The sequence below is a fragment of the Lagopus leucura genome, unplaced genomic scaffold (assembly GCF_019238085.1).
Source record: "Lagopus leucura isolate 7727_CA_CO unplaced genomic scaffold, USGS_WTPT01 Super-Scaffold_100157, whole genome shotgun sequence".
Lineage (NCBI taxonomy): Eukaryota > Metazoa > Chordata > Aves > Galliformes > Phasianidae > Lagopus > Lagopus leucura.
The window spans coordinates 44,408,112-44,435,650 of NW_024962334.1; the positions used below are offsets into that span (position 1 = coordinate 44,408,112).

The 27,539-nt window shown below is 42.2% G+C and overlaps 1 protein-coding gene across 3 annotated transcripts in view; it reads right to left on the bottom strand.

Moving 5' to 3' along the window:
- GALNT11 (polypeptide N-acetylgalactosaminyltransferase 11) overlaps positions 1-18,993 on the bottom strand; it is a 40,264-nt gene extending 21,271 nt beyond the window's left edge. For all 3 annotated transcript variants that reach the window (XR_006181822.1, XR_006181821.1, XM_042888633.1), the window contains exons 1-3: positions 18,916-18,993; positions 3,839-4,171; positions 460-583 (exon numbers count right to left, since the gene is read on the bottom strand). Coding sequence is in view for 1 of the 3 variants with exons in the window: in XM_042888633.1 (XP_042744567.1) it covers positions 460-583; positions 3,839-4,133 (419 nt within the window). In the remaining 2 variants the exon portion in view is untranslated. The remainder of the gene's footprint in view (positions 1-459; positions 584-3,838; positions 4,172-18,915) is intronic.
- Between the last annotated feature and the right edge of the window lie 8,546 nt (positions 18,994-27,539).

Consider the following 27,539-nt stretch of genomic DNA (forward strand, 5'->3'; position numbering starts at 1 on the left):
TTTTTTCAATTCAGTGGGTTTTTTCTTATCATGTTGTTACTGTGATGATTTTTTCCATATGCACTGTATGGATTAAAGTAAAATTTTGCTTCATAATAAAACACAGTATATCCAGCAGTGCCATGCAGATACCAAACAAATTCAAAAAAGAAGTAGAAAGCTCTTCTCATCTAACTTATCCTCTGGGCTTGCAGCAAACATTGAGCATATATAAGCTGAAAGCATCTTCTCCAGAGAACATTCATCCACTTGGGCACCTGAACATTTAACATCCAAGTTTCCAATGGTACCAAAGACAATTATAGCATCTCTTCTGACAATTACAGTACTTGTAGCATCAACAATAAAGCTTGGAAAAAAGAAGTACTGTAGCACACTTGAAGTAATTGAGAGCACAGCTAGGAAGACAGCTCACAAAAATTAAATAAATATGATACATATTTGAATAACCGTACATACTTTGCATCTCTTGTATCAGGAACCTCCCTGTGATACCCCAGCCGGTTACTGATGAGCATATTGAAAGCATGCTTCTGATAGCCCAAGTCTCGGACCTCCTGATCTTCTTCATTAAAAATCATTCCTGCAGAAGGAACACACCAAGGTCAGTGAAAAGAATTAAAGTATCAATTGGAAATGATCAAGGATTGAAAAGTGTGCTTTAACTTTCCCCAAAACCAACCATGCTCTTCAGAAATTCCTTTACTCTCTGGTTTTGTGGATTGTATTTTTGCTCAACTGTTTTTGTTACCCCTCAGATAAATAGAGCTTTTGAGCAGTCTGTGTAGCTACAACAACATGAAATCTTCCTCCAAACTGAAGGCTTTGTTGTATTTATTGCCTTAACAGACACATTCCCGTTTCTGAAATGGCCTCTTAAGCCCTGCACTGCCAAACAACATCAAAGACAGGAAAGACTGCTCACACAATGAATCAGCACCTGTCCAGGTCTAGAAGTGGGATTTTTGAGAGGAAAAAAAAATAGTGACAGTGGGAAAAAAGCCCTCACAGAAACAGCTCCAATTCCATACAGTTCTCTTGTGCCTGCAGTAACAAGAAGAGCTACGACAGAATCGGCAACTTCTTATTTCTCACTTGAGACACTGACAACAAAAAAAAATAGCAAGAAATCTAGCTGTTCCTTTGCTGATTATTTTAGCACAAGCATCAGCTGTTGCTGAGCACAGCAGAGGCAGCAATTGTTAGTATAAATAAATACACTGCCAGAGGCCAAGGTGAAATCCCAAATGCCATTGTGCCTGCCTTGATTCAGTGCCAGGGTTCCTCTCTCAGTGAGCCAAATGCTCACCAGGGTGAAGAAAAGCAAACTACTGTGGTGCTTCAAATGAATCTTCTACCAAAAAAAAAATTCAAGTAGAAGAAAGTGGTAAGAGCACAACACCATCTTCCCTACAGTTGTTTTTGACAGCAATCTCTCACTCTCTCACTCATTTGCCTTCTCGGTAAAGCAGAATAAAATCAAACCTTCCAGACTCTTCTCATTCCTCATGCTGAGTTTTTGACAGCTATGCAAAAGCCAACTGAGCTCAAATGCAGGGAAAATGCAGTGGATTAGAAAACAGAATAAAGACCATAAGAAATGCAAAGAAATAAAGTTTCAAGCTTAAGAACAAGGTTGGCTTTCAAAGCACAGCTGCATCACAGCTGTTTCAGCACAAAGTCTACCTATGGGTATAGCAAGACCACCTTCTAGAGGAAAATCTGCATCCAGATACCCAGATTCCCATCTCTTACAATTCTCACTCCACTGCCTTCAGTCCTGAGTACAGCAAAAACAATTCCTTAAACAGTAAGGATAGTAAAGCACTGGATTAGGTTGCCCAGAGAGGTGGTGGGTGCACCACCCCTGGAGACACTGAAAGTCAGCCTGGATGGGGCTCTGAGCAACCAGTTCTAGCTGTAGGTCTCCCTACTTATTGCAGGGCCTGGAGGGACAACTAGATGACCTTTAGGAATCCCTTCCAACTCAAACAATTCTATGAAGTGTACGAATGTCAGAGCATCTACAGAGAGCAGGAATGAGGTCTGGTCAGAGTAGCAGCGCCTCTCTTCAAGCACCAGTGGCCTAAAAGGGTAAGCTGGCCTTCCTTTGAACACATGAAGTTTCAGAGAAAGGTTTCCAGCTTGTGAGCTTAGGCAGCCAGCTCAATCATGTCTACATACATCACAGTAACACAGTGCCACTGAGTCAACTTAAAACATTCCCTTTATACAAAGCACGAGCTTAAGAAACACACACTGAATGTTTTCTTCCACAACCCACCAATACACAACCGATTCCGGTTTATTTTTTTTATTCCAATCTTCTGAATACGGACTAGAAGAAATGCTAATAGTTTTTAAAACATCCTCATAAAGAACAACACCAAAACATCTGCAAAAGACATGGAAGGTTTCAGTCCAAACAGCAGATACAAGCCTTTGGAAAAGAAGATTTGCAATGGAAACATCAGCTCAGGATCGACTTCAGCAGTGTTATGTGGATTTCATAAGTTTGCAAAGAAAAAACAGATTACCAGATCAGTGTTTTCAGCTATCACATGCCAATCCTTCTGTTGTTGGGTTTTGGTGTGGGTTTTTTTTTTTCTTTGCATGTTTATCATTGCCCTACCCCAGAGAGGCATGAAGCCCCTTCCTGCAGCACCTGACCTAACTCAAACAGAGCCAGCTGTCTCCTCATTATTCATGTAGAGCTTATCCTGGCACCACAAATCCCCTTGGCTTTCACCAACCAAACTAGTCACTCTGTTTGAAGATCAAGAGACTCCTCAGTTGAAAAGCTCCAATTTCTTTCCTGGCCAGCACTGAATAGTTGGAAAGAAATGGCACCTCTGGGCTGGCTTTCACCTCCTTTGGCTCTCGTGGCTTTTGCAATGAATTGATAAACATTTGTAATGCCACAAGGCAACGCAAATTGGCATTTCTGTTTTGGAAGGTGTTTTTCTACATACGAGCACAAGCCTATCATACAAGTTTGTTAAAGGTCTACAGACTTTTACAGCTAATGATGCAGTAATAATGAAAGAGTTCAGTTGGATATAAGTGTTAAGCTCCAGGCTATGGAAGGTACTTTGACACAATTCCCCAAAAAGCAGTAGATATTAAAACACTCAATACGTACCAGACTTAAAGCAAGTTCGTAGGCTAATAGTCAATGCATATTCAAATACAGCAGAAAACACCAAGCATTTTAGTTTGGAACACAAACCTAATCTCACTGATGAAATATGCTCCAAGGGAACATACAGATTTTTGTTGGTACAAAATAAGCAGGTTTTGACAACCATCACCATCATTTCGATTAATCTTACATTGTAATTTTGCCATCCCACATTTTTTTTTTTAGGCTATTTCATACTCCAAGAATATTCTCCATATCAATGGTCTTCTTCATTATGTATTGCTATCGAGCTGCTTTTAACAGCTGCATAAGATCAGAGCTTCTCTGTGGTTAATTAAAGTTCATGTATTTGAGCCCAATCAATACAGAAGCAAGACATGAAAGACATATATCCTGAACCTTCTAAAAAATAAATCAATCAGTCAAGAACCACATCAAGGGCAGACATCTTGGTGTAATCCACTCCCTGTTAACACTTACACAGCAGAATTATAACTGTTAGAAATAGTATATTTTGGATTATACACAACAAAATAAAATTTCAAATAACTCTTAATTAAGAGAGCCACTTGTACCACCTACATTTAACACCAAAGCTACCTTACTATACGGTTTTACCCTGAAATTCTTTGAACAAACTGACAATTTTCATTTTCTCTTTCTATTCTTTTGTCACCCACACTAAAAGGCACTCACCCATTTCAGGAGAGAAGTCTCCCTCTCCCTTTACTGGGTCCTGGACATGATTTCCAATAGGATTTCTAAATTTACTCTCTTTCTGCTGCAATTCAGGTACGTTAACTGGCCCTCGAGTGAAACGGGGGTAGAATTTTTTTGGAAATGGCTTCTGAGGTTCTAGCCCCTTGACGGGCACATTCTTGAAGGATTGGTTCTCTTCACTGAAGTTGAAATAAACAAAGAGCAGAAGTGTCCAGGTCACCGATGTGAAAAGGCACCCATAACAGAAATAGCGGAGCGTGACGCTTCCCATTGTACACTCAGCATCGTTGAGGACCCATTCTCAATTACCTGAAAGAGAATAAAAACGCATTTTGAGAGCACTGCCTGTTCACTCCTTAGGCTTATACATTATTGAAGTTCATTCTATCCATTACTGTTCCATTAAATAACTTTGTAACACTAACAGCGGACCTGAAGAATGAAATGCCTCTTCACTTTCCCATTCAAGAGGCGTGACTACAGTTGACCAACATGTGTGGCCATTACTGCTTTGAAACACGAAGCAAACAATCACTAACAACCAAGTGACACACAGTGCTTAAAGGTGAGCAATTAATTCTCGCAGAGCAGTTACATAATTATCTTTCTTCCACCACAGCATGTTCTTCATCTGCCTACATTCATTTAACCAAATCAGTATTTAAGTACATACCAGATACAAAGAATTCGTTCCTGCTTTCAGTTCCTATCTTGAAATGTGGAATGAGAGAACACAGACTCAAAAACCAATGCAGTTAACTCCTTCATTCCAAATTTAAGAACACCAACCATCATGAGCACCCCAGAAATCAGAGTGCAATGTAGCTAAGACACAGTACCAAGTCAGTGACATAGCAACACTTACAGACTCTCTCCAGAAACAAAAGTAGCAAAGAGAGAGTAGCACAAGAATAAAAGCCTCCAGGGAAATTCACTGGCTCCCTAAAGGCATCTGCAGACTCTGGAATAGATTCCATCCTCCTTGGAGATGCCCACCTGAAACTGAAAGGAAGCAAACCAGCCCAGAGTTTTCCTGTAGGCATCCCACCACTAATACCACTTGCCCAAAGTCTATTGGCAGTTACTCAGGTGAGCAAACCCCTGGAACAAAGCATGTGAAACTGGTGATAAAGTTTTATTTACAGCCCTGGAGAATCAGGTAAACTGTTTGGAGACTCTCCTGTCTAAACAAGGCTTGGTTCCTAAACTTCAGAAACTATAAACCCTGAAAGAATTAGAATTCTCTCATCCTTATCTAAACACAGTGAATTATTAGCATGGTAGCAATAAGTCAAGAAAATATTTAGCCACATATTTAATTAGCAAAACATTTGTATGAAGAAAACAAAATACTGAGGATTGGGGCGGGAGGAGGATCAAGAGTTTATGTTAATGTATTTCTCAGGCTTCTCAAGGAGTTGGAAACTAAGAGCAGTCCTCAGGTCAGGCTGGCAAAGAACAAACCTTAACAACAGTTACAAGCACAGACAATATTCCCTTCTCAATACAGAAAACTCCTAAACAGAGGCAGAAGGCACTACGATCCCAAGGAAACCTATAAAGATCCCACTCATTTTGGCAGTGTAATTCTGAGCCCTAAAGAGAACACTTCCATAACACAGAATGAAGCAAAAAGCCTCCTCAAAAAACAATTTACCTGTTATTCTTACCAAGTCAAACTCCCTCACTTCCGTAAGGCAAAAAAAAAAAAAAAAAAAAAACTATGCGACAGTTAAACCCAAGGAGCTTAAAAAGGTCTTAAACAGGGTTTAAATCTCAAACTGATTCCGTGCAAGCAGACAAATTGCATGCTCTGTGAAACAGGCTCTAACGCTGCCATACACAAATCCCACTGCTTAACCAGCAGGCCATGAAATCAGTCAGGCAACAAATGCTCTGGGGCATAAGTGATTCCAAAAAAAAAAAACAAAAAAAAAAAAACAAAAAAAACAAAAACCAAACCCTCATTCTAGCTAACAGGATGGGTTTAGCAGCTAGAGAGATGCAGAACACCAGACTCCAATATCTTATCGGATATCATGTCTTAACAGTGGTCAATTACCATACAATAAAGCAAATCCAGACTGAAAAAGCACTGGAGATGCGAAGAAGCAGGATTACATACACAGCTATTATCGTTGCATCACATTTACTCTTCTTGCCAGACAGTCTGCAGACAATTAATACTTATCCTCGAAGATCTGGGTACTTGCCAGTTTTTTCTAGCACAGCCACAAGAAGGTCATCTGCTGCAAGACTTGTCCAAGCCTAATACTGCTGCACAAAACCTGCAGGAGTTGTTTTTCCATTTGCTATGGTAACACAGATGTACAATCCCACGTTGTGACACATGTACTTACGCTGTGGAACAGAGCTGTTTGAATAAGATAGCAATTCCTGCAGCAGAAGCAACCTTGTCATTTCAGAGCTATGTAAGGGTATATCCACACTGAGGTTTGGACAGGAGAACCAGATCTTACCCTTGCTATCCTAGATAACAGTAGGAATACAGGACACAAAGCAGAATTCATGATGGAACAAGCTTCTCCTCATCTTCTCTGATCTGTTTTAACACTCACAGCCTGTGCTGCTACGGAAGCAAATCCAGACACAAAGTTTGCCATACCCAAGATCAGACATTCGGGTGAAAAAGGAAGAGATAAACGAGTGATCACCAGAGTGAAAAGATCACGTCCATCCCTTCCATCTCCAGAAAGCCCTCTGGCCAGCCTGAAGATCACACTTGGAGAGCTGCCAGGTTGCTCTTACAACAAGCACAAACCTGAGTGTGATATTATTCCACGTGTTCTTTCCCAGGGCAGAACTGCTTCACTTTCCTTTCCCTTCCTTTGCTGTTTTGCAGCTTTGTGAGAAGACACAAAGGTTGAAAAATTGCATTTAAAATAAGTGACAGAACCTCCACAATGCAGAAACGAGGCCCTTTCAGTAGCTTGCTATTCAACCAAGACATTTGGTAATACATTTGGCAGGAAAATACAAAGCCATTATTTATTTCCTCTGAGTTCCAAACGTTCTGTTAGAGACTTAGCTTTGAAGGCAGATTGGAAAAAAACAAACACTGTCTGCAAAAGGAAAGCAGGGTTGAGTAGTTTACCTTATTTACCAACACATGAGCATTTACACAACTGGCTTCCTATGGATTTCAACCATTTCTACTAACTTTTCAAGCATTATACACAAGGTTCTGCATGGGCCCCACCCTGAGGAGCCAGGAGACCCTCTCCAGCCCTACACTCACATGCATTCAATTGCATCAGTACATCCCTGCCTTCCTCAACAAGCCAAGCTTCACTTGTTTCAAAATACTATGGCCAAAATAACTGAGGTGCTCCAGAGAGAAGAGAAGAGGCAGTCACAGGGACAACTGCCACACAGGCCTTCATCTTTCCCTTGGCCTTCTCCTTGTCTACATGCTCACCACAATATTTTTCTTATTTTATTTATGCTAATAATACAGTAACATTCAATTCAGTCACCATTAAATTGCAATTTGGATAGTAAAAATATGAACTACTTCTGAAATTTAATTACTATAGGGAATCTGCTTAGGCAGAGGGCTGGACTAGATGCTCTGCAGAGGTCCCTTGCAATTCCTACAATTCTGTGCTTTCTATTAAATCAAATGCAAACAAAAATTGTTACCCCCTAAAACTACAATTTAAACATAACAAGAAACACTTCATAATATGTATTATGAATCAGTCTCTCTCTTTCTCTATCACAGAACTAGCAATAGGACTAGAGGAACAGCCCCAAGTTGTGCTAAGGGAGATTCAGAGCAGGCAGGTGGTAGAAGGGGCTGTCCGGGAAGGTGGTGGAGTCACCATCCCTGGAGGTGTTCAGAAAACATTCCAATGCTCTACTAAGGGACATGGGTTAGTGGGGAAATATTGGTGGAAGCTGGGTGGTTGGACTGGATGATTTGGAGGTCTTTTCCAACTTCGGTGGTTCTGTGATTTTAAGATAATACAGCTCCTCAAGATAACTCAGACTACATTTGAGGGGGCTAAAGCTTTTCAGAAATGGAGGGGTGAAATGCAACACAGCTGTCAAAAGAGAGCTCCCAAAATACCTCAAACAATCCTCCAAAAAACAAACGTAGCGAGTCAAGATTCAAAATGAGCGGAAGACAATTCCTCTCAGTAACACAGGAGCTTTCACAACAAATAATAAATAGACATACAACCATATCTTGAGATATTTTACAAGCCCTTGTTAACACACACAGCATCCTAGCAATACATGGGGTTTACAGCTGCTTGCAGTGGGATACTTCAGAATCCAATGAGAACAGATGAACAGGATCCATAACCCAGACAAACACAAATCATTTGAGGTGGCAGCATCTCCTCCATCAGGAAGTTATGGTCCATTCTGGAGGCAGAGTGACCAAGAAAGAGAAAAATGCATGTATTTAGAAGCTGCCCCCAGTATCTGCTCAAAATATATCTATATAGCAATCCACAGCATTCCGTATATTTCTAACCAGATATTCTGACTTTCAGACTCTCCCTTCTCTCTCTCTCTCTATTCTGACTGCCATATTTATTGCCTGATGGTTTTCTCACTTTGACAAAGCCTCAGGAAGAACTGAGTTTGCATGACATAATGCCAGAAACACCAAGAGCAAAATATTCCTCTCTAATCCTGACAAATTCCACTGAAGATATCTCACTTCCTTGCAGATGTAGTCAACTATTAATTTTTTCTCCAAGTATAAAAGTTATAAGTAACTCAGTAAAACTCTCTGAAAGTCAATCAATAGCAGAGACCAAAAGCTCCAGGAGCCTACCTGCCAGACTCCAGCTGCAGAGCTCACTGCACAGCACTGTTTTCCACATTGCTCTGACTTGGTGTAGGTTCCTTACAGCACCATCACAAAATTCAGCTCACACATGCAACCTCAAACATTTACATTCGTTTAACAATTTTTGCAACACTGATGCACTCTGTTTCACCAGACACCCTGGAAGAGTTTGCTGTTAGGAACCTGTGCAGCTCTAACAGTGGCCCAATGTGTGAGCCTTCAATATTTTTAATGAAGAAAATGCCAACCATATTTTACAATATTTTGGCTAATAGAGAAAAAGTAGCTACAGGATCTCTGAGCAGCCACAACTTAAACACCACATCTGCTTGGATTAACCTCAGCAACTTAGTAAACACACCGTATGACTGGATGTTTCACAGCCATGCCAAAACTCATGTTTGTCAGAGGTCAAACAGAGGATCAGATTAACCTCAAGATCTTCGAAACAGCAGTCAGAATTATTTGAGAAATCCTTCAACTCTGCTTGAAGTTTTTCCAAGAACAGCCTTACTTTTAAAAAAAAAAAAGGGACATTGATACCACCCAGATTTCCTTCTGCAAGTCTGTGTAGATACATATAATCATACGTTATGTACATGATATGTATAAAAGATACGTTACAGGCCAGTCAGCCTCACCCCCCATCCCTGAAAAGGTGGTGCAACAGCTTGTACTAGATAGCACCTCCAAGCAATTGGAAGAGAAGGTTATCAGGAGTAGTCAACATGGATTCACGAAGGAGAAATCATTCTTGATCAACTGATAGCTTTCTATGTCATCAGTGGCTGGGCAAATGGGGGAGAGCAGAAGGTGGCGTGCACTTTGACTTCAGCAAGGTGTCAGACCCCATCTCCCACAACATTCCTGTTATGAAACTTAGAAAACGTGGGACAGATGAGTGGACAGTGAGGTGGGTTGAGAACCTGATGACTGGCAGAGCTCAGAGGGCTGTCATCAGGGGCACAGAGTCCAGTTGGAAGCCTGTAACTAGGGGTGTACCCCAGGGGTCAGTTCTGGGTCCAGTCTTGTTCAACATCTTTATCAACAACCTGGATGAAGGGATAGAGTCCATCCTCAGCTTGTTTGCTGATGATACAAAGCTCTAAGGATTGGCTGACATGCCTGAATGCTAGGAAGGCATAAAGCTTGAACACAGGAAGTTCCACAGCAGCATGAGGAAGAATTTCTTTACAGTAAGAATGATAGAGAACTGGAACAGGTTGCCCATAGAGGTTGTGGAGCCTCCCATAGAGATATTCAAGACCCATCTGGATGCCTACCTGTGTAACCTGCTGTAGGGTACCTGCTTCTGCGAGGGAGATGGACATGATGATCTCAAGATCCCTTTCAACTCCTTCAATTCTATGATAAACTTCATATTTTAGAGGAGTATTCTAGTAAAACATAATTGAAGTTATTTTTATCTTTCTACAGAGTACTTGGATAAATAGCTGTGTGGACTTTCGCAGTTCCTTCCTTTTAAGTTTACTTTGGGAAGGAAAAGTCAAGAAAATAAAGTAACACTACTCACAAAAGCAGTTTTCCCTCTTTTAATAGCCTTAACTCTTCATATATTTCTCGGTCCCAGTGCAATGGAACCAATATTGCACTTCCAAAAAAAGTATTAGCATGAATAGCCTCACATCAGGACAGAAGTTCTTTACTTGAGATTGGTGAGGTGCTGGAACAGCTGCCCAGCGAGGTTGTGGTTTCCCCATCCCTGGAGGTGTTCAAGGCCAGGTTGGATGGGGCTTTTGGCAGCCTGGTCTAGCATTAAATGTGGAGGTCGGTGGCCCCGCATGTGGCAAGGGGTTGGAGATTCATGATCCTTGAGATCCCTTCCAACCCTGGCCATTCTATGATTCGGAGAAGCTCCCTAGATGGAAGCAGCTGGAAAGGACCCAGGACGGTCTTGACAGCAGCCTGCTCCTACCTGCAGGGACAGGAACCACCCAAAGAGAGCTGTGCTCTTTGCTACAGCGCGTGGGAGAGCAGAAGAGCTAAAGCCAGACCAATCTAGCTCCAGCAACTGTCAGAAATACACTCTGGGCCACAAGCTGTCCTCCTGTATAATAACATCATCACTCCCACTCACTTTAATGAGATGACACACAAAGATCTATTTTTAAATGAGCCACTGTAAATCACTTCTAAATGCAACTTTAAAAGCTTTAGGATCCAAGTTTAGTCATTTCAGCACAGCTATAGAAATCTACGTCACGCCATCTAAAATAAATCTTGCTGGAACGAATACAAGTTTTGATCGACGCTTAACAGAAAAAGAAAGTCTTAAAATACCAATAACATTCATTATCCTTCATAATGAAAGAAAGGTGCATAGAGAGAATAGCTGCATGAGCTGCTGAAAACCTGAACAACTGTGCTATGAGTTTGCAAGTTGGAAGAAGACTGTTTTATAAAAATAGTTGAAGTTTATCTTTACGGCTGTATGCTCCCACTCTTTCCTATCTTACCACTGTCAAATGGTTTGCCTGCAACGTACAAACACTGATTTGTATTTCAGGTTTTGGATGTTAACCACAGATGCCTAAATATCACATGCTACTGTCTTTAAATCTGTAGGCTAAATATTGAATACCTCCTCTAGGGATGTAGCTTTGGTTGTCAAGGTTTTTGGAACTTCTCAACTGCAAGTTCTGTCTTTAGCCACCTCCATTTCAGATGTTTCCTTTCTGAGGAAGATACTTCAAAATTTAACAACTTTCACTTCTTCAACTAGACTTCCCCCCCTCCCCCTTATTGACAAGGAATACATTTCTCCCTATATATTTCTTCCCCTCCAAGGAAAGAAAATGCTTCAAAAAGGACATTTGAGGATACAATTTTCAAGCAAAAAGCAGTTCGAAGTTTGGAATAAAGTTTCATAAAATTCTGGCTCTCATTAACAATCTACCAGGTTCGGTTGCAACCAGTGGCACAACATCCAGAAAATTAACATAGCAGCCTAGTTAGTGATTACAGTCAGCAAGTACATTTGGACTTAGAAACATGAATTCATGAAAATCCCAGTGCCCAGTACTGAGTAACTAAGCGCCATACAACAGTTAGTTTTGTTCTGCTACAATGCCCTTTGCCCCCCTGCAGTAAAGCTCCTTGTTGCCCAAAGGACAATTGCATGGAATTAGAGGGATCTCTAGCAAGCGTGCTGCACTGCAGGGCTGCTCTGCTGGATGTTACTCCCAGCCACCTGGCATATAAATATATACCATGCCATTCATGGAGCCCTAAAATTACCTTCTCCCTTTTATTTGCTAATAGGTGCTTTCTTCCAACTGAAACAATGAGATCTGCAAAACCAGCTGTTAAGGAATCCTCTATGTACTGTCTCCAATGTACTACACTTATGTACTGTCTCCAAGGAAAGGTGCCCACATTTTGCAATGCAGTTCTTCCTTCTTATATACAACTTAAAAAAAAGGCAGGGTTAAAAACAACACTGACAATTTCTTTAATGCACTTCTCTCCTATTAAAGATCTAAATATTAGCTGAAAGATCCTCAGTGCTATACACAAACAGCAATAGACCTTACAAGGTCAGCTATGCCTAAGTAAGCTGCTTAGTGCCTTTTCTCAGCATCTCAAATCTACCTACCTGCTCCTTGCATATTATGCCCACAGAGCTCACAAGAACAGGAGTAAAAATATAAATGCATGAAAAACAATTGGAGAAATACTTCTGCATAAGCAGCTGAATAGAAAAGCACCCACCTCTTCCAGAAGAGTCAGCACTAAAGAAACGGTGCAAGGTTACACAGTGAAAACACACCAACTGCAGTAACAGTCAAACGCAGTTGGTGTCTTCATTCCCAGTACACAATAAAATGCTGAGCCTGAAACTTAACACTTGATTGCTGAGAACTGCTTCCAAGTCATTACTGGGAGCAGGGCAACAAACACAGACTTCACTATGACAACAGGCTAACGTGGATGGGCTTTAGGACACGAGCTCCATGAGGCTGTACACCTCATCTGACTGCACATACAGCTCTGAAGAACTGCTATAGCTTTGTTCTTAAAAGGTGATGCACAATGCATGTGTTTGGCAGCAGTCATTTTACTGCCACTAAAGCAGCACAATCAATGTCTTTCTAAGGAATCTTCCATTACAACACCAATGGATTGGATCTCAGTCATGCTAGAAAAAGCCATCATTAAGTTCGCATGCAAATTTTAATCCTAAAAGCTCTTTTACTCCTCATTAACCAAACCACTAGTACCTGTATAAGATTTCCACATTCTTAATAACCTTTAGCAGGTATGATTTCTGTTCTTTTTTTTTTTTCCTCCAGCCTTTTACATTTTCCAAATCTAAAAAAAAAAAAAAAAAAAACAAACACAAACTGTACAGCCCTTCCACCAGAACTGCTGGCAAGAATTCTGGCGATAAAACAGACCTCATGAAGTACTTTGGGAGCAGGACAGTGAAAACTGGGGTTGATGGGCTCAGTTTTAAGCCTGTAACCACTGACCATCAACACTGCATTCTGCACAAGACTCTCATTAAATCCCAGCAGTGCAGTTCACTGTAAGCAGACATCCCCTTGTGGGCAATTCAGCACTGAAATCAACAGCTGCATACAAAAAAAAAAAAAATAATGTATTAAACATCTACAATCTCAGACCAGGATTTCTGCAAAATACTATAGCTGAACTTGTACAAAATGCAAACCTGATGCAATTAAGTTATTTCCTAATATTACAGAACTGGAAACTCTGTGAAGCTGACTTAATGAGAATGGTTAGGTTTCATCTTGCCCTCCAGCATTACATTACAAGGACTCATTCACAGACCTCCAAGTCTATTTCCCACAAATCACACAAGGCCGATTCAGTTCTCTTTTCCTAGATGAGTTGCCTTTTCAATATGCAGAAGCTTACATAAAAACACGACAGAAGTGCTATGTTTATGCCCCACATGCTACATTCACTTACAATTATATGCCAGAAGCTGCCATGAGACAGCAACTCGAGGCTGTGCCTACTGCTGCAGCTCTGGGGTCTGCCCAGGGAGATGCTGGGTTCCAGAACTGTGTCAGCAGGCATGGTGGGGATGGGTTGACAGCAGGACTAAAGTGATCTTAGAGGTCTTTTCCAACCTGAGTGACTCTGTGATTCTGCTCTTGCAGGGCAGCTAATGTAGCCCTGCACCAAACGCCTTTATGGAGCTGAAATACCTGATGTTAGTACACACACACGTTATTTGTAACAAAATCTAATAGTTAGGTGAGCAAGGTTAAAACAAGCTATGGTTTAAACTCCCAAAAGCTGGTAGATAGGAAAATATTTAACTCATTCTCAAGTGCTAGGATTTCCTAATTCCTCTTATGGCTCTCCATGCTGTTAAGAGATGGCACAATCTTGGAAAGATCCTTAATGTATTACCTTATGAGTTCTGCATGGCCAGCCATTGATAAATCACAGAGAAGCAAAAGAAATATTAAAAATACAGTTTAACTGAACTCAATGCCTACTTGCACTTCTCGTGTCCAAAAACAAAGGTCACTTGACATTTTGTTTTCAAGCCTTAGCACAGAATCCACAGTATTTGTGCCATCTGGAACAACATAACAAGGCACTTTCATGTTTTCCGGTAGGGAACTCTTTCCCGAAAGACCAAAAAACTCATCATCGTTTTTGTTTTGGATCTATTTTCACAACAGAAGTTTACAGTAATTTCCACATACCAATTTCTCTCTACTTCTCCCATTTTCTCACTGATGTCTCCAGCCATCAACATAGGAGAGGAAGCCCAAGGATACAAACCAACTCCTCTGCTCAGCTTACAGAGTGAGCCAGGAAACCACACATTAAGGTTTGCAAAGCCCAGGGATGTTCTGGCTGACCTATGTGCTCTGCTATGGATTTTGATGAGATCCTCAGAAGTTCATTGTCTCAGTACTCACTTTTTAAACCTGAATGCCACATTAAAGCAAATACATCAAAGTTTTCAAGGCCACAACAGGCAGAAATAATACAAGTAACAAGTGAAACTTCAAGTGGAAGAGCAAGAGCTCTTCCAAGCCAATTTAAGAATTACACTGAACTCTTGCACAGGAGACAGTCTGCTTTTCCTATTAACAAAATACAGTTAAGAGTAATCCACCATTGCTGCTACAACTGTATCTATGGATGGAGTCAATGAAAACATGCATCTAAATTAAAACTTACATTGCTAAATATTGAATTTGACAATAGAGTAGGGTTTTTTCAAATACATCAGCAAACAGACCTTGTATTGGCATGATTCTGAAACAAAAGTAGACTTTAGCTGTTAGATTAGAGTGATAAATCATCAGCAGAGAGATTTCATGCTGTACGGAAAGGAAACTTCTACAAGTTAAACCAAAAAACAGATTGCCCTTTTATTTCCTTCTACATGATGTTACAGACATATTACTCTTCCAAAGAACCTCCTTTGAGAGAAGTGCTGTGGAGCACTTCTCCATCCCCCCTTAGCCACTTTTATTCTACTTATCTATTGCCAATGTTTTTAATGTGCAAACATTCTCACGATTATGATGTTGAAACCATGGATGTTGCAACAGGATCAACAACACATTTCCCCACTTCACTAGGAGCCAATTTCCAGTACACTGATAGCACAAACATTCAGCACATAACCCAGAACTCAGACTCCTGGTTTCATAAGCGATGAGTCTCAGTGTCTCCTGATGCAAGAGATAAGATGCCAACTGACAAAGTCTAGGTATTCCAAGAAATAGGAAAGTAAGGAATGCAATTCTAGAAAGCAAACTGCCTAACACATACACGAGAGGTAGCAGAGCCCGTAAAGTTGTCTGCTCTTGGTGCCATGCTAAAGGAACTAGCAAAGTAGTCAAAATACCTACAAAGAATTATTCATAAAGGGGTGTATATCAAAGTGGGATAGAATTCTATTCTTCCTGGAAGAGGATCTCTTCGCTCAGGCTACCCCTGAGGTTTACAGCATCTAGTTTAATCCTTGTCTGCACAAGAAAATCTAAGCCATTTAGCCAGATATTTCTTTAACAATTTTATATAAACTAAAAGGCAACCTCTGAATACACTCTTAACATCTATTATGTTTAAATCAGCATGGCACATAGCCATCATTTACTGAGGTACCTTATTACCTACTGAGGTACCTTGCATGCCTCTGCAAGTCTATTAAGTGAGCCTGTCCTTTTAAAATTAGACATCTTAAATGGTGGCTGTGTCTCAGTGAAAGTCACAGGAATGACATTGGAATTTACTGCAGGTAAGTTACCTCACATCAGCAGCTCTGCAACATTTCTCTATGTGTGCACTCCTTCCATCTCACACAGAGAGATAAGTCCTTTCTGTTCGATGGCTTGCTCTATGGCAAGAGGGATCAGAGCACGCATGCCACTGCAGCAGACCCAATAAGGAAATGCTCATGAGTCATGGCAAATCAGAAATACAGGATTGTGTACAGCTATTACCACAAGAAATAAAACCACCAGAAGAAATAAAACCACAGCAGCTCACCTGCCCTATGCTGGGTAGAGGCATCCAAGTACCTACCTGCAAGCAACACCACACAACTACCTACCTGCACAACTATTCCTTGATCATGCACACAGCTTTCAGTATGAAATTTGAACTTGCCTGGATTAGAGATTTTTAGCTTGTATAAACAGCAGAAAAGTTGCTTCACCCTGAGCACTGTATTCCAGTTTCAAACATGCAAACTATCTGACTGCAGAAAATCCCTAGAATGCACAAGGGCTGAGTATCAGCAGCTTCCCAATTTCCCCACTTTGCTGCGGTTTTCACAGTGTTCAAAGTATTCACACTAATTATTAGACAATACTAACTCACACCAGAAACATGCTAGAGCACAGCTGAAAGGCATGGAAGACACTTAACTTTTACACAAAACGAGCCAAACAAATGCATTTTCTCATGCTGCTAAACACCAGTTTAACAGCCAAAGACTTTGTACTGATAGCATACATTAACACAGTAGCTGCAACAGCAGATGCATTTATCTCCATAAGCCACCATATGTTTTGGAGCCTTATGTAAGAATCAGGAGAGTATTTGCATTTCTTGTTTTAACAAGGATTGAAACAGACTTTACCTCTGCAATGCTTTTTTGAGAGAATAGAAAACAGAGGAACGTTTGTACTTGAAGCATACGAGCATATTTTTGCTCTTTAACAGAGAGTAACATAGAGCAGCATCTCTCCAAAGAGAATCATTACTTAAATTCAGTGATACCAGTGCTGCCTAGCCAGAGAGATAGATCAGCTTAGGAAGTTCGTAAGCTGAACTGCCACAGAAAAGAATTATGACCTTTTCCTACTCTTTGAAATTCTACAGTCACAGAACAGTTGAGGTTGGAACGAACTCAGAAGGTCACTTGGTCCAACCCCCAAATTTGACCTTGCCCCTACAGTTGGAAGTCTCCCCTTACTTTCCTGCTTCTGTAATCAACACACAGCTGCCAAACACCCTGACAGCTGCTCAGGCTGCAATCCTTCACATAACCTTAAGGTAACTTCAGTAACACCAATCCCCCCTTTATTCTTTTTGCCCTTGCTGTATACTATTCTCTTGCTTGAAGATCCAAATTCCTCATTTTAAACATCTGCTCATATTCTCCTTCTCTTCCCATCCATTTGATGCACCGCTTGCCCTGATCTACACACACTCTCTGTCTGTCATTAAAACTGTTATTTCACTAGTAATTGCTTTCTACATACTCATCATTCACCTTTATTTCCCTTGCCATACTGTTTGGGGGCTTCCATACCTCCAGAAGGCTTGAAACACACATCACACTTCCTATTAATTTACATCACTGGGAGGACGATGACATCCACTCATTCTGTGTCCTGGCACACAGTAACCTATAAGGAACTCCTTTCCTTGCATAACAGAGTATCAATTTGAGTCCTCCAAAGCAAAGTGATTAGAAAGCAGAAGTGCTGGGATCTGCCCTGAGAATCTCTTAACTGACAACAGGCCAGGCAGCCTCCTGGCTTCCCCTTGTGAGGCTGAGAGATGAGGGCTCACTATAGCTACAGCGCTATTACTTTCTTTCCCTGCTGCAGAAGAGCTCCTAAAACTCCACAGGAGCTTATCTTACCCAGGGATGAGTCAAAGCTTATGCAGAAGGCATGCAGTGCCGCAGAGACAGTTTTACCAGGGGAGGCCAATTGCGTGCTAATCAAAAGCCTCTTATCTGGAAACACCTGGTCCTTTGTGCTACTCTAAAACCAGGTCCAGGGATCCCAGCTGGATTTCCTCACAGCTGCAGGTAGCAGAGACACTGCTGGGTGGATTGCTACCGTCCTTCCCTGAGCAAACAGATTGGCTTAATCTAACTAGAGATGCCCGGGAGCATCTCTATTCAGATGAGACCCATAAAAGAAAAAGAAACCACAGATGCCAGGTCAGAAAGATCTCAAAATATCTCACATTACTTACAGGCTGCACTTCCTAAGCAAGGAGAGGAGAGATTTGACCTTAGCTGAAACGCATGTTCTAGAGCAAACAAGCTTATTAATGCAGCGCTGATGATCCTGCTATAATTGCTGTACTGGAATTAGGATATTTCACCAAGGCTTCAAGCAGAAAGCAACTCTCCAAACACGGATAAAGCACAGATTATCGACAGGGCAGCATCAAAGCCAGGTCACGAGGTCTTTCCTTTTCCCTCCCCAGGAGCAGGGGCTGCTTTATCCCTGGTTACAGCAGGGTGCTGCCGGGCCTCTCGCAGCCGGGCTCAGCACACCTGTACCGGCGGAGGCAGCAGCCCGGGCTTCTGAGGGCGCGGCAGGGCCAGGACCCAGCGCAGCCCGAGCTGCCGAGCCCCGTCCTCGCACAACCAAGGGACAGCGGCTTCTTCTGCCTCCCAAAGCGGGTCGTTGGCTGTCACTCCCTCCAACCGCAGCCTCCTTTCTAAGCTTAACACGCAAAAAGGAAGGAGAAGGCCACGAGAACTCACTAGAAGGGCTGGAGTCAAGCCACGTAACACAGCGCGCATTTGCGCGGGGGGAAAGGGAGCCTCGATGGTACAACGTACGCACCGAAAAGCACAGGAACAACAACAAAACTACACCGCCATCCACCCGGCGCGGCGCAGCCCCCAGCCCCGACCTCCGTCCCCGCTGGTCGGGTTAAGCTCCCCGCCCGGGTCGCCCCGCCGCCCCCGTCCCACGCGGTTCAGAACCGCCAGCTCCCCCGCACTCACCGCGGCGGCGGCAGCATGGCCCCTCACACCGCCCCGCGCCCTCAGCGGCGCCGGCTCCACGTAACCCCTCCTTCTGCTCCTCCTTTTTCTCCTCCTTCTCCCTCCCCGGCCGCCCCTGCCATGTGACACGCTGGGGCGCGGCCGCCATGACGGGCGGGGCTAAGGGACCGAGAAGATGGCGGTGATGGTTTGGAGGGCTGTGGGTTTGTCCAGTCGTTCCAGTCTGGGCTGGAGCTATGAGGGGAGAGGCAGCTGGGGGTGAGGGAAGGGTTGTGACCCAGAGGACGGTGGGCCTGGAACGGGCTGCTCAGGGCAAGGCACAGCCCCGAGTCCTGCAGCTCACTGTGCGTTGGGACGCCGCTCTGAGACAGGTTTGGTTGGTCCTGTGCGGAACCGGCAGTTGGAGGCAGCTGCTTTGGGTCCCATCCAGCTCGGGACATTCTGTGATTCTGTCGCTGAGCACTGAAGCACAGAGGGGTTCGGAGGTGGAGGTGCAGCCTTCAGTCTGCACAGCCCAAAGCTCTGCACATCTGGTCAGAGACTGGGAATCATAGCATCATAGCATGGCTTGGGTTGGAAGGGACCTCAAGGGTCATGAATCTCCAACCCCCTGCCATAGGCAGGTCCACCATCCTCCAGATATGATACCAGACCAGGCTGCCCAGGGCCCCATAAAACCTGACCTTGAACACCTCCAGGGATGGGGCATCCACGGCCTCTCTGGGCAGCCTGTTCCAGCACCTCACCATTCTCTCTGTGAAGAACTTCCAATCAAAACCTTCCCTCCTTGAGCTTAAAACCATTCCCCCTTCTCCTATCACTGTCTACCCGAGTAAAAAGTTCATTTCCCTTCTTTTTATAATCCCCTTTTAAATACTGGAAGGCTGCAATGAGGTCTCTTCACAGCCTTCTATTCTCCAGGCTAAACAAGCCCAGCTCCCTCAGCCCGTCGTCGTAGGAGAGGTGCTCCAGCCATCTGATCATCTTCATGGCTCTCCTCTGGACCCAGTCCTGCAGCTCCACATCTTTCCTCTATTGGGGGCCCCAGACCTGGATGCAGTAAGGCCCTCGGGAGTTCTGTTGCAGTTTTCTCTGAAGACTGAAGCCATTTCCAGTCTCCTCAGGAGGTCCTGCTTTGGACTTCGTGTCCTTGAATGACATTTGGAAGTGTTTATCATAGATCTCTGAATGGGAGAAAAGAAACAAGTGGAGGTTAGGCTGACAGGAAATGTCTGGGCTAAATATCTTTATTTCCTTTGCTGTGAAGCTGTCAAGTGTGTATAGGACTAACTTCTTTCCCTGCCTTGGGGAATAGAAGTACCAGCCTGACACTTAGTATGTGCCCCAGCAGAGTGTGTTCAGTACTTCCTCTGGGAGCTGTTCTGCTCTGCATGTGTAATTAAATACTAATTAAGCTATGGGAAGTAATGAGTTTGTAGGGGTTGTGGGTTAGTTCCTTAGAAGGGAAAAACCTGAAATCAGGCCCCATTATCACACTTGTTCTTTTGACCCAGTGATTACCACTTGCAGAATGGAGAGAGAGCTGAGAGAAATTAGCCACAGCTATGCTGAAATAATGTCAGCTTGGCAGTTAATGTGCGAGAGTTCATGTCCTTTCAGATGGAGTGGCATGCTGAACTCTCAGATCTTTCAGATCCAGAATAAATGATCTAACCAACGATGAAAGGATGGTGGGGTAGCTTCACCACTCATCCATATTTGTGCAGAACGTGACATGTCATTGAGGTGTGAGACTGAAAGACATTTTGGGTTTGTAAATCCTGGTGAGGTTTAGGAATGAACTAAGTGATGACTTGCACAGCATAGTCAGGACTGGAAGCTTTTATGAGCATGCCCAGATACAGAACTTGAGCTGCCTGCACCATCTGATAGCTAGCTGCTGAGTGACATTTTGAGGATGGTGGATTTTATTTTAGTAAATAAAACCTTTTTGTTTTAGTGGAAATTCAACAGGCTTGACACACTGAGTCCCTTCTTTGGTGCATTACTGCCCCGAACTTTACAATAAGATGCTTTATAATAACACAAATAGAGCAAAATGCAGAATTTGTTGAAAGGCTTTAATTACAGCATTAAAATACTGGAACCAAAAAGGCAGCATGTACTCAGCAGCTTCAGTAAGAGAAGAGTGACAGGGTTAGCTGGCAGATGACAAGGAGGCAGCAGGGATCAAGATAAAAGTAATGTGTGCAATGAGATAGCCTTGTAGTTAGCATCCCCATCAGCCAGCTTTTCGTAATTTCTGTTTCATAATGGCTAATATGAAGCTTTGATCTCTCATTCATAATAATTCAGCCTGAGGATTTTAGGTATGTGCGAAGCAGTTTTAGGTAAAAGCAGCCTCAGCACATATGCTGTCTGCTTCATGCAGATTTATTATTGTTGTAATCCTAATTTGGCTAGTTCTTGCCAAATTCCAATTACTTAATCTACTCAAGCAGTTATTTTAGTTCTTACTGCAGAGAGTTTCCTTGCTGCCTGGATTATCATTTTATTAACAATTAATGAACTGCTACTTTTTAGTTTCATTTACTGTACGGTCTTTGAGATGTCTGTCATTTCTTAAAATCCCTAATAATCTGCCCAGCCCAATTGTTCAATATGCTCTATAATAAGTCATTAATGTTAACTGATTGCTTCTCTTCCTGTATGTTCATAGCAGGAGTCAAGGATTTGTATATAGATGCTGGCTAGAAATATTAACCCAAGTTAATGCTCTGCCAATATGAGTTATGTTCAGAATTTGGAATCCATGTGTATTCAAGCACTGAAATTATATTTATTGACATGTTATGCACAGAAAGGACAGAAGAGAAAGAGATATTGAGCTACAAAAGATAAATTCTGTGTCTTTTTCTTACACTGACTCTTCAATACAAAGAAGAGGAATATCCCTGAACAGAACTAACATATTATTCTTCAAAATGCAGATCATGCAGAACAAATGTCTCCAGCTGATATGTAGAGCTGTTGGCCAGCTGTGATAGAGAAGATGTTGGAAACTCCAACCATTCTTTTAATAACCAGGAAAAAATGCATTTATTTCAGTGATTTCCTTGTGTAAGTTTGTGTGCGGGTTGTCCATGACTAAAGGCAGGGTCTGCATATTCTCTGTTAGAATTTCTATGTGATTACAGTTTGGAATGGGGTAAACAAGCCCTTGTAAGCACTGGGCATTCTATTCAGAATTTTCTACCACTTGTTTTCACTGCATGTCATGCAGGGTTTCTTTTGCCTGCTCTTTCCAAAAAAAGAAAAGGTCAAATGACTATTTGGAATATGTATGTGGGTTTTCTGATCTGTTCTCTCTTCTCAAATGCTTTTAAACTCTTGGGCCGTTTTCAACAAATTTGACAGTGGGTGAAGATCTCAAAGAGATTATATTCCGAGTAGCTTTGCAAAAGTGGATGTCGGGATGGGAGAGAGGTTGCTTTCCTACTACTGAGGAAAGCCTGTAGAACAAGTTCATCCCACATACCCCTAAGTTCATTAGGAGCGCACTGGGAAGACTGTGGAGCTGTTGTGGCTAGTCTATTGAAAACATCAGTTCTGTGATTCATGGTAGGTGAAAAGGCAAAAAGCTTATTGGGAATATTAGGGTAGGAACGAAAGACAAGATTTAGGACTCTAGAGTGAAATTTTCAGGCAATAACTTTAAAAGAAACAAAGGGAACTATGTTTTCCCTTGAGTTATAATTGCAAATTGCTAGAAGTATATTGGGGAGGTCAAAAATATGATTGTGCTCCTGAATGAGTTAGATGTGGACAGGGAGAATATGTCCATTGAGGCATGTTTAGCATAATGCTAATGCAGCTGCCAGCTCAGGAAATCTCCAGGTAAAGGAGTGGATTCAGCTAGCAGCTTAAGGCACCTACACTTGTGTTGAACTGTGCAGGTGTCTCTGTGTGAACCAGATGTCTAAGATCCTTTGATGCTCATTAGAGAACTAATGTGGGATTTAATTACATAAATGCAGGCATCTAATGCCATTTAAGGCATCGTGGAGTCTCCTACCTGGCCTCCAGCTCCTGTTCCAAGAACATTCAAGTCTCCTACAAAAACCCACAGAACTGTCATATCTGTCAGGCTCATGTGGGAGCCTGATTTCTCAGACCATCATAGCTGTCACTAAGCTGAGCCCTGCTTGTAGCTGATTCAGCAAGCTATTCAGATCACTGTAGGCTGGATAAATCTGCCTATTTTTGGACAACTGAATGGCTCTTGACTTCATTAGCTGTAGCAAGTAGTTCTGTATTGACTGCAGGAGAAACGTAGACTGGCATGAAAGCATCTACTTGGGGACACTTCAGGCTAGATGTCAGAATGTACAGCTTTTTCCAGACTGTATCAGAAGGTAAAATTGCTTAGTTTTCATTATGCTGTTTGCTTAAGTTCCCTTAGCTAGTCAGACACCTGAGATGATTTAGCTGGTGTTGACTTAGGGGATGAAGACAGAATATTGCACATGAAAAACCTTCTTACAACATTCAGATGTGATTAATAATAGGGTTTGCATGAAATCTGAGATTCACAGTGTATTGTAGAATGATGCCCTGATGTGTAGTGATACTGAATGCAGCTTCATAAATCCCTAAGCCTAAAAGATGCCTGATGGCTGAGAGTTCTGGGGCAGCCACAGATGCTGCTGATGAAGCCACTGGAACAGCAAATTCTTAAGCCATTAGATCCTGTAAGCGCAAGCGATTTTTTTCACAAAGGTAAATCAAAACGAATTTGGTTGATGACAGCTTCACACCCTTCTATGAATCAGACCAGTTGGATCTTGTTAGAGTAGCAGAACTTGCCTAAAGGGAATTTCGGCTAACGTTCAAGCTTAAAATAGAACAGTAAGAAGAAAAGCCAAATGATAATTAGATGACTTTTGGAATCAATTTCCTTCCCAGTCTCTTGCACTTAAAATGTTTTAAAACTAGTGTTTTCTAGTTGGAAAGGCAAAACTTGTAGCACTCCTGCGTTGTCACAGGATCATAGAATGGCTGAGGGACCTTAAAGATCATCAAGCTCCAACCCCCTGCTGTGGGCAGGTTGCCAAGCACTCGATCAAGCTGCCCAGGGTTCCCCTTCATGAAAATCTTAGTGAAATGAGTAAGTCAGCATACTCACTTTTTGGAATTTCTTTGAACTAGCTATGATGGAGCATTTATGCTTTTAAAACTAAATTGGTAACTGTGCAACTACAGCAGCGTTCCCATTTGATGTTTATTGACAGAATGTCTTAACAGTACAATAAATAACCAAGACTCCCTCTCAGCATCTGTTAACTGTTTGTTAACAAACTGTCTGTTAACTGCTGTTAACAAACCATCTATGTCTCCCAAATGCCTTGCTTTTCAAGATGAGACAGATGAAAAAAAAAAGCCTTCCACGATCCAATGGCAGACCCTTGTCCCTTATCTCATACCTGAGACACAAGCTCTAACAACTAGCTGAATGCAGCAACATTAACCCATACTAATGGAAGAAGGAAGTTGTGTAATGGACCATCTGTGATGCGGCCCTAAAATCCATAGGGAGGCAGTGACATGAGCCACAGACTGTGTGTGGCAGAATTCACAGACCTAAGTATCTTGCCCTGATTTGGCTCAGCAAGGAATTACATTACTGAGAGGTTGCAGAGCTGTAGTATTTTCGTGCTCTGTTCCAGTCCCTTCAACTTCGTAATGCCAATTTTCAGCCTGATCTGTGTTATTTTCCTGTACTTCTTATACTTCTCTGATATTTTCTATAGAGTCTCTCATGCACTGTGGAAAAGTTGTGTTTTAGCTTTTAAGAGTTGCTGACAAAATTCTGTCTGTTTTTGTATTCAGAAGTTCTGTTTAGAGCTGGGAATGTCTTGTTACTTTCTCTGTCATTTCATTTTACTGAAATAAAACATTCTTTGCAGTCTAGAAGGAGGTAGCTGGCTAAACATTCTGTCCAGCATTGCTCAACTGTGCTCACATCCCTTCCCAGGCTCGGTATCTGAGCCAGCCTGGCTGATTTCTGTTCCACTTTTGACTGTTTTGCAAAGTTGTAAGAATGAAAGCAATCACACATAACCCTGAAATCTCATAACTGAACTGGAATCTTTCCAATGAAGTATTTTAGAATCATCCCTCTCCACCTGTGTTTTTTTTTACCCTGATTAGAAAAGAACAAGACCTTATTTGCAGAGGAGATAGATCTTATCTTCTTTTTATAGATGTGGAAGTTAAAGCACAGAAATATGAAACTATTTGTTCCAAGTTGTCCAAAAGAGCAGCAACCAGGAGGAAAATGGAATGGAGTCCTTCAGTTCTCACTCTGTTCCATCACACTGCCTTCCTATCTTGATGAAATGTCTGAAATTTAGTTTTCATAGGTAAGTGTGAGAGAAACATTCAGTCTTCCTGAAGCCTAGAACCAAAGCCTTTACCTTTATCACAGTACTGGGGCTGGATAGAGTTTAGACAATGGTGTTAAAGCCTGGTCTGTGCTGCTGTCTTTTAGGTGACAGCCTCATAGCTGGTGTAATCTTCCAGTATCCAGGGACACTTTAGCCTTGGTCTCCATACCTATTGTACAACAGGATGCTGAGTCTTTTCTTTTTTAGTGCTGAAGTTTAGTTTTCTATGTTTTCAAGGTGGGGGCTTTTACTTTCCTTACATTGAGAAAAGCATAAAAAAGAAGGACATGTAAAAGGAAGGGGTTGTTATTGGGTAAGATTCATGATTTTATTGTAGCTCTATTTTTCACTTCAGTCTTACAGATTTATTCTGATTCCTAACCTACTAGAGGCAGTTCTGGCTTGTGGTTTTCCAGAGACATGTGCTACGGAAGGCTATCAAAAGCAGTGCTTCTCAAGTGTAAGTTTTGTAAATGGCTTGAGCCTGAAAACAAATTAGAAAACAAATATCTTAATTGGTCTATACAGAAACGAAGTTCCATGCAGTTACTTTTAGATTTACTCATTTTATCAGAGAAAAAAATTCTACTTGATTAAAAATCTCAAAATAACTTTGGAGATTATTAAAAAAGCTGATGCAAATAACATGACCATTGTGTTAATGATTTTAGGAGGGGTTATTAGCAGGCAATTATACAAGGGTCTGGAGGAAGCCGTTATTGCGTTGTCTGAAAATATCAAACTCTGAAAGAGGTGTGCAGTCTAAGGAAAATGAAAGAAGTGAAAGATAAATACTGCTAAAATCTGTCCAGAACAGACCTGGGACTGCATGAGGGAATATTGTAACATCCTGTGCAGGTTGTGAGATGCCCCCTGGCGTTACAAAGCTCTGCTGTTTCTGTTGGGACCCACAGTCACAGGGTAATAAAACACCTGACAGAGGGTAAGAAAGTGAGAACAATAAATGGAAGCTACAGAAAGCTGCAAAGGTGAAAAAGGGGATTGGTCACAGTGCCATTTAGGATCTAACTGCTATATACACTAAGCAAAATCGTCTCTGGGAATCTCAGTTTTGAGTAGTATTTTGAGTAGCAGGAATGAGGAGATGCTGGATGGAGTGCAAAGAGGAGTGACAAATGGGGTGGTGATAGGGATCCATCATGGGGATCCTGGTTTGGAAGGGATCAGCAGTGTTTTGTGGAGGCTACAGACAGAAGAGAGGCTTTGGAGAGCCCCTGGGAGAGGTGACTCCCTCTTCACCTGGATGTCTCTGCTGAACCACTGTGAGGGTAACAGGACCCTCAGACCTACTCTTCCAATCGTGTGTCTCAACTCCAGTTGCCACAAGCAACAATGCATCCTCTCTTCTTCCTACAACAATTTCTACTTAATTGGGGCTGCTGAGGAGAAGGAGGAGATGCAGAGAGGGGGCAAGAGAGGCTGTGGATGCCCCATTCCTGGAGGCATTCAAGGCTAGGTTGGATGTGGCTCTGGGCAGCCTGGTCTAGTGGTTGGCGACCTTGCTCATCACAAGGGCTTGAAACTGGATGATCTTTGAGGTCTTTTTCAACCCAGGCCATTCTATGATTCTAAGAGAAAGGGAATATTTCAGCAAAGGGAAAGGGAGAAATAGAAGGTGCCAACCTGAAGAGGAAGGCCTTAGGGAGTGAGGCTTTCTGTTCCAGTTTCTGGAGTCAAAAATCACTGCTCTTAAGGACCACTGTTGCAATTGTAATGCCTGCTTCTCTTTCTTTCGGAGGCACTCGTGGCTGTGCATGCACAACCTGTGTGACTTCATGTTTCTATGTAGTCCAGAACATGAATAGAGCCCCCGTTTGCCAAATAGTGGTGCTCTGAACACCAGAACACTCTCATATGAAAGCCCTGCTTTTCAGGCAGAACTTTTCTTTAATGCAAATAAATTTGCAGACATTTAAACAGAGTGCAAAAGTATTCCTTGTTAGGGAAATACAATTAATTACCCAGTAGTATCCTGGTAAGTGAGACAAGGAAAAAGTAGAAAGAAAATAATGTCAGGCTCTGGGGTTATGCATGAGGAGGATTTAAAGAGTAAGGATTTTCTTGCTGTAATGTTGTCAAGGAAGAGAGAATGATAATGAGATAAACTAGAATCCCATTCTTGCCTCTAAACTGGCACGGCTCTTCACCAACCTTAAATGACCATTCTAGATGTTAACAAGGGGTTCTCTGGGGTTG